Raw genomic sequence first — 13,022 nt, 5'->3', positions numbered from 1 at the left:
GAGATGTTCAAAAAGCAAGTAGATTTTTCTACTAAGCCTTTCTCCTTTAAGTGTGTCCCAGTGCTTCCAGCAAACATGGAGTGGGATGACTATAACAAAGGCACTGTGTCAGACCCTGCCCTCTCAGCCCTGTGTTGGTGTAAGAGGCAGCACTCCACTGGGGCAAACCAGGCTCCCGTGATTTACATCCCTGTGACAGGGAGTGCCTTCCAAAGGTAACTGCTGCCCTTCCCTTCTTCCTCAGAAGCTGTCAGGAAAGGAAACAACCTCTCCAGAGACAGCTAGTAGTAAACCTGACTTATTTCAGATCACCATCAATTAATTCTTATAGCCACAAAAAGAAAGTTTCTCACAATTGCTAAATTGTGCATCATCCCTACTTCACTGTCATTCAGTGAAGCAGGAGAAATACTATATGAATCCAGACATCTCTTTGCAACAATTTCCTTCCAAACTGACTATTAAGGTCAGATTTTGTCTTCCTTACTCCCAGAAAGCCATCATTCCCTCAGGAGAGGGTAAGGAGCTACCTGCAGGTATGGCCAGAGCATGGACACTGGCTCAGGTTATACACTTGGCTCTCACTCACCTCTTCCCTGTCTCACCTGCTGTACTCAGCTCACACCTGGGTGTGAATTTGGAACCATCTCAGCTAAGGATAAGTGTCCAAAAGGTGTCTAAACCATGAGGAATAAACAGCAGCATTTCAAAGGGACTCTACTTAGTATTTAAACTGTGACTCTGGACCAAAAGGAGGCTGGAGAGAAAACAAGTGCCTGGTTAAAACACACCAGATGCCTGTGTGAATGCCCTCACATGATGAATGCATTTCACCAGCTCTTTAGTTATGTGAGAAGGGGTGGCAAGTGAGATGTTGAAAGGCTGGAGCCAAGCACAGGAACAGGCAGAGGAGGGAAAACACATTCCAGACATCTGACTTAGCTGCTCACCTGCAGCAGGGCACAGACAAGCAGGACAGGATTCAACGCCCCAGAGCTCCCACAGCAGGGCTGAGACTGCTCTGCAGCTCTCAGGGGGTAGAGAAAGACACCTCCAGAAAGGAACTTGTCCCACTGGAAATGCCCCAGGTAGGCAGCAATGTTCAGTACCAGGAAATGAAGTCTGGGGGAAGAGTTCAGATTGTATCCCTACCCCTCAGATGGCTGGAGTTCTGTGAGCTGAATTCCCCTGAACACTCTGTGCCTCGAGTCCCCATGTGTAATGAAGAGCATCTCCTCCCCTGACAGGGAGGGTGCCCAGCTCAGCCTGCCAGCATCTGCCATGTGCTCAGCACAAACACACATTTGGGAAGGGGGGCTATGAAAGCATCACATGCAAACAGGAAAAGGGGCTGGCTTGGAAATCTGCCTCCATTCACAAAAGCTCCATTATCTGCATATTCCAGCTGCCCTCAGTTCCTTCAGTGCCAGCCCTGCCAAGAGAACAGGATGGCAGCACCAGGGCTGTGCACTTCCTGGCCACATCACAGTGCAGATGCAGCCCTGCTTGACTTCAGCAGCCTCAGCTGTGCTTTCAGGACAGGCAGCTCAAGCTGAGCCTTTGTTCACTCAAGGCTGGGCTATTAATTTAGAATTCACTGAGGCACAATGAACAGGGAGCCCAGTGACAACATTTTTATAGCCACTCTCCTTACAAAAGGAGCCTGTAATTCCCAAGGCAGTGCTGGCCTCTGTTTGATTGGTGTACTTAAATCTCCACCTGTGCTTTTATAATAACCAATATTTTCTGTCAGAGCTTGCTCTTACCCTGTTGGAATCAATTCTTGTCCTGGAGGTGTAGATGGGAGGAGGAATGTTGAAGGCTTGAGGAACAAGATACTCTTCAGCATCCATCATATCTTCCAGGTCTTCCTCATCAAGAAGATTTTGGAAGAACTTGCTGTCATTTGGGCTTGGGAGCTTCATACGATCATCTCCCTGAACAGATTGTATTGAGAGGAAAAACATCAAAAGATGGATTAACTTCCCAAAAAGAGAATTTCAGCCTTCCTAATGCCCTGGCAGCCAGGCTGCAGGGACCACACATGCTGCTTCGTTTGTTCAAAAGCACTATAACCGCATAATTTGTGGGTTTGTTTTGTTGTTTGGTTTTTTTTTTTACTGGGAATATGATGACAAGAAGGGAGTAACTGCATGAATCAAGCAAAACCATGGTTTTGGCATTCTTGTGATTGAGCTTTTATTCTTTCTTCTCTCTTTTTCCCATACAAGATCAGTTTCTGACCCGAGTTCTGACATATTTTGTGAAATATCTCAGCTATTTAGGCTCAGATAGGAGGGGTGGGGAATAACACTTCAAAACATTCAAAGCCAACGCCCCTAAGAGTTGGGTGCTGCAGAAAGAATTATTTTTCCCACCCCTGTGATGCTGCAGGGTTGCTCACCTGAATCACCAGGTATCTCTGAGGGTCTCGAGCCATTCTGGAGAATTCAGCAGCCAGCTCCTTGAATTTTGGCCGACTGTCAGCATCAATCATCCAGCCTGGATGAAAGATGAGAAAGAAAAATTAAGTGTTAAGGGTGGAAATCATTCTGTTTTTTCAAATGCACAAGTTTGAAGTGCTTGATAGCTCTGGCCCAAAGAAAAGTTTCAATAAAGAACCCAGAAGAATGGAAAGTTAGAATTCGATGATGCATAAAAGGGGAAACACCTGGTTTTGCCCAGACTAGGTTGTTCCTTACTGCATGGAATTTTCCTTAATTTGCTGGGCACCCCTCTGTCCCAGAGACAGCAACACCACCTTGCAATTTTCTCCATCTTGCACACTTGGATATCAGCACTGACTGACTTTTATTAAGGATGTGTCTCACCACATGGGACATTTTTTGCACTCAACAAAGGCCCTTGCACAATTTAATTTCCACACTTCCACGCACAGTACAGCTGTTTACAGAAGATACTTAATTTACTTGTAGTTGTCCTTTCCTTTTTTTTTTGCAGAGCTTTTGTGTACAATGCAAAAGGGAAAGGAGTATATATGATGGATGAGATGTCTGTATGTTAATCTCACTTAAATTAAGCCAGAAATATCAGAGAGATATTTCTAATTCTTTTTAAATTAGAAGCATAACCTTGGAGGATACTGTCATTAGAGGGGGTATCATGGAGATAAAAAACTTTGAAGAAACCATGTGCAGACTTTTTTTCCTTTTTTACTAGAGTAAAAATATTCATAAATTTTTATACTGGACTAAGAATGACAAAAATATAATCCTCTCTGTAGCATTTCTTCTATTAATTTTACTTTTTATTATTACTATTTCAATCATCATTCTTGCTACTAACAATAAAACCTTCATGATTTCTTTCCTCAATATTTGGAAACGGGGTTTCTCCTCACAGCCTTCTCTGGCTGGGTATCCATGTGCCATAATTATTTTTAATACTATCTTTTTTATATCAGAATCAATTGTCATGGAAATGACAAGGGTTTACAATAACAATCAGACAATTTTGACTTCACAGCAAGAATATGAGATAACAACTGACAGTAATAAGAGGCTGAGCTAACTGGGCCCTTCATACCTAACAATTGCAAAAATGCAGAAGATGTGCAGACAGTGTTTAAATGGAATTTACAGTAACTTGGAAAGTTTTTGTTTTGCAGCAGCAGCTTGCCCTGTGTCCCAGCTCTGCCAGAGACTACCTATGGAAATTTTCTAAACCAGGGTCCCTCCTGCAGCCAGCACAGGGGGATCAAAACTGACAATTCCTTACACTTCACCATCACCACATAAACATCCTCAACTAAACTATACTAAAATATACAAAAATACAGGGGTATCAGAAGTGACAATTCCTTACACTTCACCATCACCATATAAACATCAATAGTGCAGATTGGGGGCTGGGGCAGGCGCTCCCCCTTCTCCAGCAGGTCGGGGATCTCTCGAGTTGGGATTCCATCATATGGCTTCCCACCAAAGGTCATCAGCTCCCAGATGGTCACTCCTAGGCAGAAGAAAAGAGTGTCAGTGTTTGGGGTCACACTGCTCAGATTCCCTCACCTGGGCCAGCAGAGTATCCTGGCCCAGTTCTGGACTTCAATCTCTTCTTCTTCACCAGTGCCTGGAAAACTGAAGTTTGGACTGGGGGGACAGGAGGAGTTGAGCAAGTGGCTACACAGTGCTCAGCTGCCATCTGGGCTTAAACCATGACAGTCTGCCAGTTAAAAATTCTGGAAAATGGTGAAACAGCACTTTGTGGTCATCTTCAAAAGCAACTTCTGTCATTTTTACTGGTGTAAGAAATGGCATGATAGACCTGAGGCACACGAGAAAGGTCTGAGACAAATGAAGGGTGGTAAAGTAAATGGGTGCAATAACAAAAGAATGCATCACACTCTATTATCAAAAAGGGAAATGAGTGCCTGATGTACTCTATTATTTTAAGGGGGAAAAGCACAGATGTTCCCTAAATTAGACCATCAATTTCCCACAAAGGTACAGCACTGAATAAGTAACATGAGGTCATTGGCTTTGCCTTGCAAGCCATTCACAGCCACTGCTATCATTTCTTCCCTTAAGTCACCTTATGGATCTGAGTTTATCACAGTACTGCACTACAAACCCAAGGTTCTCTTTTTGAAAAGCCATAGGATTTGTTTTGCCTTCAGAGCTGGAAATAAAGATCATATATCATAAGTAGAAGAATTTGTGCCTGAATAGAATCTTAAATATTGAAAATGCTGCTCTCACACTGTTTTGTTTAACTTTTATTTGAACTGCAAAGGTCATTTTAAGCACACCTCAGAGCAGTACCATATTTTCACAACTGTCATGCTAATGTGAAAAGTGATGGGCAAAATTACCACATGAGTAAACCACATTTATTTCACCCTCATTCATCTCCTTGTTGATATTAAATAACTATTGTTAATATTGTTAACTACTGTCAATTGTTTATGGTCTTTTCCTTTCTGATTACAGATGTTCTGGGCCTCCATTTAAAAGGAATTTCATAAATGAAGGCATATTTTTTCCTGAGTGATCCAGAGTATACAGAACTTGAAGAGAAAGAGCAGCTTCACAAGACCAATTGAACTCTCCCAGGCTCTTTTCAGCTGACTAGAAGAGGGCAGCTACCCAGCCACAGCAAACAGTGTCTTTTGCTGCTACCCACAGGTAAAAGTGAGTAATGAATAGAGCTGCACACCCTTTTGGCTCAGGATAATATGGCAACAGGAAATGCAAATAGGACCCCATAGCCCCAGATACTGCTGCAAATTTCCATTTACAAAGGTATACATGATTTTATTAGTAATAGCTGTACCAGATAAACAGGCAGAGACCTCTGCAGATGGGGCAAACAGCTCATCTGAATAACAATTAGCAACACTGAAGGAACACCTCATTTCTCAAATATGACTTTTTCTCTGTGTGTGTAGCTCACCAATTCCCAAGTTATCTGTGAAATTAAATAGATGCTTGTTCTAGTTAGTTTGGAGAGCTTGTCTCTTCCTTTTCTTTCTCTTGCCATATTTGCTCTGTATTATAACAAATTCCCTTTTATCTGACTCTAGGTAGAAAAAGTCCCATAAGCCTGAAAATGTTTTTTGACATTCATGGCTTTTAGAGTTGAGCTTTTCAAAGACTGCTGAAAATTGTGACCTGCAGCTGTATTTTTATGAATCCATGGCTAAGCTGAAAGAAGTCTTCTTCTGTCATAATAATCAGCCAAACTGCTACCAGACCAGACCTGGAGGCACTCACCCCAGTGGGGAACATCATGATAATATATTTCAGTGAGCAGGGCAGTAACACAGGAGACAGTAACAATTGCTGCTTACAGTTACACATTTAAAGGAAAAAGAAAACCCAAAACCTGAACAGCAAATGCCTCTGGTATTAACTCCTTTGAGAAAAGAGGATATCTTTAACACATTAACACAACTTGGTTTAATGCTTTAAAAGACACAACTTTTTAAACTAATCACGTGCAGATTTACCATAGCTCCACACATCACTCTGATGGGTAAATTTCCTGTAGTGTATGCACTCCAGAGCCATCCACTTAATTGGCATCTAGGGAAGGACAAGAGAAATGTAACCTTAGAAATACATTATTAAAACAATGCAAACAGATCCTGTATGAATACAACAACTTTTTCTCCCTGCCTCCTTCAATGTGAGATTGAAAAAAACCAGAGGAAATGGCTGTTCCTGCCCTCTAGAATGGAGCTGTGCCTCATAAAACGTGGAGGTGGGAAAGCTGAACTAGTTACCTGCAGAACTTGTGATATTTACTGATTCACAAGTAATGGAACAACCTATGGTTTCATCAAACCTTTGTCAAGAGGGACCAATGCAGAAATTGCATGTAATTCTCCTAAATCTGAAGTGCAGCAGAGAAGGTGGAATGCAGGAGCTTTTATTCCTTAACAGTTTGTAATCTCTGCAATCTGAGATAGCAACACTGATATCTCAGCTGCTCTCTGATGAGGCCAGGTTACAATGCAGGGATCGAAACACTTCAGCATCCCCATCATCATCATCATCATCATGGTAAACAGGCAATGAGGAGAATTTCAGTGCTTTATTGTTAACTCCCAATACTTGTTAAAAACCATCCCAGGAGCCATCCCAGCTCTCTGTATCAGCACAGCAGTGGGAGAAGTTGCTCCCCAAACTAAGTCAGCAGCCCCACGTTCATTCCTGTGTCAGTGAGTCATCTCTTCTGACAGAGAAGGGTGTGCAGGCAAACCAAACCTTGCTCCTGCATTCCAGCCCATCCTCCTGAGTGCCTGTTAAAAGGGGATTCATGGTGTTTCCCATTCCTGAGCTGGGCCCAGCAGGCACAGCTGATGCCTCAGGTTTTAGCTTTTATATTTTTCAGATTCTGTACTGCTTTAGTGTGTAGCTTTGAGTTCCATATAAGGGGATGGTGAGCTCTCTGCACAGAGTAGGGAGATAAAACAATTCCTTCTCTAGCTGGGGACCAAGGACAAATGATCCAAATCTCAGGCCCAAGAGCATAAACAATGGGGACTGAAGAGAGAAAGACAAGAAGGATGGGACTTCATAGCCTAAAGCTGTAATTTGACTCCAATATGCAAATGGACCAGAACTTATAAAAGAGACAGACCCTGTGACCAGGTGTCCATTTTGTGACCATTCTGGGTTCATCTTGGGTGTAGCCCTGGCTGGGCTCTTGTGCTGCCCAAAGTGGATCCATTGAGGCTTTCTAATGAATCCCTACTTTATTCTTTAACCCCATCTAGTCTTTATTCTAGGTCAGCCTTTACAAGGCCTCACAGCCTTGCAGTCCATGAATTTCTGAAGGACAAACATTTAGGAGATTTTTACCTGGCAGGGACTCCTATGGGTTGCCTCCAATTTGGAATTATGGAAGAGGTATTGGAATAAACCAAAGGGATGAGTAACTGCAGGCAAAATCTGAACAGATGGTGGGTGTAAAAGCAGAGGATGTGTGTTCATTCAAACCCTTAATGAAACTACCTTCCATGAAGTTCACTAATGAACATAACCTATAGAGTTAAGGCAAAAATAGCACCTTGTAATAAAGGCTGCCTTAACTCTTGCAAAGACAGTTCATCCTCCCCCACTGAACTCTGCAGAAGTGCATCACTTTCATTCCCATTGGATCCCAGATGTGAACAGCTGCTGAAGGAGGAAAGCTGCCTTGTTCATGATGGGATAACTCAGGTTGGAAATGATTCAGGAGGCCTCTAGTCCCACCTCAGGTTCTCAGCAGGTTCAGGCCTCGGAGATTAGGCCAAGTTACTCAGACATTTGTCCAGTCTGGACTTGAAAACCTTCGAGGATGGAAACTGCACCACCTCTGTTGACAACCACTTGATTGTCCAGTCTGAACCTCCCTTTGCATGCTCTCAATACTGATTTCACAGGATGCTTTTCTGGACCTGGGAAGTGATAGATCTGCCATAAATCCTGCTCCAGAGCTCTCAGCAGGGTAACAAGTCCAAGACACAGCTGCCAGGAAACAGCTGGTTTGTAAGGATGAACTCTTTTTCTGTCATTCACTGAGGGAGGGAAGAGGCTGAGGGGTTACCGAGAAGAGATTAAAGAAATGAGGGAGCCAGGGGAAGCTGCCAAAACCCCACCTTCCCTGCCAGGAGGTATCTTCCCATGGGGAAATGGGAAAGCACTGCTGGCTCTTCTCAAGCTCTTCACCTCCCTGACTGCCCTGGCCAGGTGATCCAAGGGCAGCAGCCAACAAAGAAGGCAGCAGCTTATCCCAGAGAACAGCACACACTGAAACAGCTGTTTGTCCCAGCCAAGGGCACGAGTGAGCACAAAAAACCACAGAGAGCAAGGAGACAGAAAGCAAACTGAACATCCAGGAAAAGGAATGACAGGTGAAGCAAATCCTTTGGGATTCTGTGACAGATTGAAATGGGGAATTTCAAGATGTTTAGGCAGCAGCCAGAAGCACCACCTACTTACTGACTCCTGAATTTTATCATGCATTTATCTGAAATTAGCAGAAATGAGGTAAGGCACTACATGGCCATGGTGTGGTTTGCTGGAAAGTAATAGGAGAAAATATCTGGTTTCAAAATTATCCTCAGGCTGGCTTTTAGTGGCCTGGCATTCAGCATGGTATTGGAGAGGTGGACACAAGACATAACTACACAGGCTCTTTCAATGTGATAGAAGAGAGAAATTCTCACGTTCTGTGGCCTTCCCTTCTGTCTTCACAAAATTTTTTGTCTGGGAAAGTGGGACTGCACATTATTGAGGTGTACACTGGCCAGAGAAAGAGGTTGGGCAGGAATGCCTCAGAACATCCATCACTCATTGAACCAAAATATTCAAAACAAGACACACCTGGAGCACGTGAAAAAAAAACCCCTAATTCTAAGTGTGAAAACTGCTCATGCAATTATATTTTAATGCCTGGAGAAGCTCACTGTGCAAAAAACAAGCAGGTTTTGTGTGTTCTTTCACAACAGAGTCCTTCTGCAAGGCAGGGCTTTGCTCAGCCACTGACAGACTCTCTTACACAGACAACAGTCCCACAGGGACTGACCTAAGGAGAACCTTCAGGAACTTTGTCACAGCATGGCAGATTTACCTGCAGACATGTTCAGTGCTCACCTTGCCCCCATCAGCATTGTACTCCTTCTCATCCCCTTCCAGGAGCCTGGCCAAGCCAAAGTCAGTGATCTTCACGTGGTTTGGTGATTTCACCAGGACATTCCGGGCTGCCAGGTCCCTGTGGACAAGTCTCCTCTCTTCCAGGTACATCATTCCCTGAAGGAATAAGAACAGTACAATAATGCTCATTAGCCTTACATGGTTCTGGAGAGCTAACTTTCACTGGTGACACGCAAAATGGCCGGTTCAATTAGGAGTATTTACAATGAGAAAATGGCCTAGAGGGGAGAAATTCAGCATTGCTCTTGCTCTGAGCAGGAGGCAGGATCAGATGACCTTGAGTTAGTCCACTATGAATGATTCTGTAAGATTCAATTACCAAAGAGAAAAAACCCAACAAAATAACATATAGATAGCGCTTTTGCTACAGCAAGCTTAAAATCTGGAAATGTGAGACAAAGAAAAGAAATATTATGGTCCTTGTTCTTCAGACAGGAAATGTGATGATCATAAAAAATAATCAATTTAGCCAAAGACCCCAGAAATTAGAGCACACTGGGAAACAATCCCAGCTCTGTCACATCCCAGACAAGTGTCTTTAATTCAAGACAAAGATTCTCGTCCATCTTCAAATGATTTTTAAGTTGGTCACAAATTTTCACTATCCTCAGTGGATTAGAAGGAAAACAATTCTTTATTCCAAGTGCTGCAACTCCCTCACCTTTTCACTCCCTTAAAATATTGCCTGTAGTATTATAATAAGGCATTAGATCAATGGCCCTTTTTTATGAGCATATATATTCTGTTAGAAGTATATTCTGTTAACAAGCCCATCCAGCTGCCTTTAAAGATAAGGTAACATATACTCAAACTGCCTGGCCTTAACCTTATTCTTATTCTGATGGGAGACTAACCATCCACCAGCATATGGAAATTTGCACCATGCTTTGTGACACTGAGATCAACACCAAAGCTTGGTCCTATTAATTATATAACACACAAAGGATAGTTGGGCAGGGTTACAAGCCTATAATTTCATTAAAAGGCATTTATGACATTAACCACCATTATTAGAACTTAGAGATGAAATCACACACTTGACAATTGCCTTTAAGGCATCTCTTAATATATTAGCTCTGTATAATATATATGATAATTTTTAAAAAGTCATTGCTGAATACCAAAGAGATCATATTATCCCATAATACAGATGATAATTCAGAGAGTCACACGTAGTGATTAAAATAACCAGATTACTCAGTGCCACGGGCCAGATTTGATTATCCCTCCACAGCCTGAGGAGCTCACAGGTACCTGTTCCCCACACAAGCTGCCTCCCGTGGTCTGTGGACAGCTTGCCCAGAGAAGCTGTGGCTGCCCCATCTCTGGAAGTGCCCAAGGCCAGGCTGGATGGGGTTTGGAGTAGAAAACACCAAAACATGTTTGGAGCAGCCTGGGATAGGGGAAGGTGTCCCTACCCATGGCAGGGGGTGGAACTGGATGGGCCCTAAGATCCATTCCACCTCTAGGATTCTATCAAAGTGCATGTCTCTGCAAAAAAGCATCCAAGGGAACCCTAAACTGTTTTTAGGTGAAAGATTTCAATGCAAACACCAGTCAAAGCTTTGAAAATTGTGGGAGAATGTTTGGCATAAACAGTATTTCATGCAGTCAACATGAAGGGCTGTTAAAGAGGACGCAGGGGCACTTTGGCATAAAGCAACTGAAGTTATTCTGTAGAAGCACTGCTACTTGCAGCAAACACACCCTCCTACCAAGTGCAAAGCAATATTTTTGGCTTTTGACCATCAGAATTGTAAGTCTTTAAAAGAATAATAGTTTTTGACATCAATGCTTTTCGATATCAAATTAAAAGCATAGCAAAAAAGACAAATAAATCTCATGGGCTGAACAATTGTGAGTCACACAAGAATCACACCCTGATACCAGCTGATGAGGGAATTCTGCTGGCATCAGAATATATCAGGCCCAAATAAAATTATAATCTTTAATAAATTAATTTGTACCAATCAGCACTGAAACAATATGAAAATTGCTGTTAGCCAAAATGAAAACACAGAATTTTTGTCTTGTGAAAATCAAAACAGATGAGCTGTACAAGGCTTTAGCCTCCTGATACTAGTTAATGATGGCAGGGATGGATGGTAAGGTGTGCAAAAACATCCTTCATTGAAAGAGTTACACAACCAAATTCTTAACCATGCCTCTTTGGTCTTATTTTACTGTCTCTAATTTCAAGCATTTTTTCAAACCTAGAGGCTAAAGCTTTAGGATGTTTCACTGTTTATTCTATTCATTCATTTCCATTTATTCCAATTTTGTGCTATTATTTAGTATCACTTTAGCAAGATTCTATTTCATTCATCCTAACCTCACACTCTCTCAAGAACTAAAAAGATGTGTAATCACCAACACCTTTCATTGCTGCTCAGCAATGCCACAGCTGGTTTTCTTTTCTTTTCTGTCCAGAAAGAGGGCAGAAATAACTGCCTGGGGATCATTGCAGTTTTCTCCACCTCTGTTGTTTGACAGGGGGCTGCCTCCCACCTGTGATACCTAAAAGCCAAAACCAGCCCCTGTTGGGTTGATTAGCAGCTACAAAATCCTCTGCAGGGTCCATGGTCTGCAGAAATGTAAATCCTCTTGGGAATACCCAGTGGAACTATGTTTGATTTTCCTGATACCCTATCAACAGGCTTTAAATATGTGTGGCAGAAGTATATATATATATATATTTATATTTATTTATATAAATTTAAATATATATATAATATATATATTTTTATAAAATATATAAACTATATATATACATATAATATTATCTAGAAGTATACACACACATACATATATGTCTGTATTTTCAATAAATGAGACTATCCAAGTGGATGGAAAAGAATCTAAAAAAAGGGAATCCTACAGTATTCACTGCAGCAATACTGTCTAAACATATATTATGCAGAGAAGCACTACCTGAAGACATTTTTGAACCTGGCAGGGAAAAAAAGCTCTATATGAATCTTTAATCTTTTAATATGATACAGAGGTATGATAAAAAATACACAGTTGGTGGATCCCCACCCAAAAAAGCCATGAGAGAATACCAGGAGGAAATTTTATGAGTTGAACAGACTAAAAGTTATTCATTAAGAGCCATGAAAAAAGATCTTTTGCAATTTTATTAAGAAGTGTTTATAAATTTTCTGGCACTGTGACAGCTTTGGAATGGTCACTTCAGGTAGTCAGGTTTGCTCTTTTCATAAAAAAAATCAGACCTGAAAATGAGAAAATGTGCTGGCAATAAATGGAAGTGGGACAGTGGAAAGGAGACTTTGTGTTAAAAATCCCATGGCACAAGAGAAGACAATGATCTGGGACAGCTTTCTGATCTTTCCAAGCGCTGAGGAGTAGAGAAAACACCAAATTAGGTTCATAAAGTACTAAGATTTCCAGTGCTGTGGAAGTATCACCAAAGCTGGGCTGGTGGAGAAAATAGGAGAATAAAAGGATTTTTTTTAAAAGGAAAATAAAGTTTTTCTGGCAAATCACAGGTTTGAGATCTGCCTTGAAGTTGTGGCCATAATTTGCTGCTCCCTTACTTTATTATAACCAGTGTTACCTTCTGCTACTGCTGTAATTTGCCTCCCAGTTTCTGAGGGAAGCTCTTGAGCAGAGCCTCCATGTGCACAGCTCAGACTGTGAGAGGTGTGAGCACAGACTATTCCAGATGCTGTAAATTAACTTCCTTCACTTTCCTGGGCTTTCTGGAGTCCCACCTCCCTGCTGAGGATGCTTCTAGATTTGTTTCAAAAGTGGCAGCTGTTGTGCAGGGAATCCCCAAGTCTGATCTGCAAGTCCTGCCTGAAAGCTCTTTCTCAAGTGCCTGGATTTCATCTCCAGAAA

At 42.0% G+C, this 13,022-nt stretch overlaps 1 protein-coding gene across 1 annotated transcript in view; it reads right to left on the bottom strand.

The window, feature by feature from the left end:
• The window catches only part of ERBB4 (erb-b2 receptor tyrosine kinase 4), a 584,914-nt gene that overhangs the window by 22,883 nt on the left and 549,009 nt on the right, over window positions 1-13,022 (bottom strand). Inside the window, exons 21-25 of the mRNA XM_030952612.1 lie at window positions 9,102-9,257; window positions 5,969-6,044; window positions 3,826-3,972; window positions 2,405-2,502; window positions 1,767-1,937 (exon numbers count right to left, since the gene is read on the bottom strand). Coding sequence (XP_030808472.1) covers window positions 1,767-1,937; window positions 2,405-2,502; window positions 3,826-3,972; window positions 5,969-6,044; window positions 9,102-9,257 — 648 coding nt within the window. The remainder of the gene's footprint in view (window positions 1-1,766; window positions 1,938-2,404; window positions 2,503-3,825; window positions 3,973-5,968; window positions 6,045-9,101; window positions 9,258-13,022) is intronic.

The sequence above is a fragment of the Camarhynchus parvulus genome, chromosome 7, assembly GCF_901933205.1.
Source record: "Camarhynchus parvulus chromosome 7, STF_HiC, whole genome shotgun sequence".
In the NCBI taxonomy this organism is placed as follows: Eukaryota; Metazoa; Chordata; class Aves; order Passeriformes; family Thraupidae; genus Camarhynchus; species Camarhynchus parvulus.
The sequence above is the reverse complement of the archived record's forward strand: the minus strand, read 5'-3'. Positions and strand labels throughout refer to the sequence as shown.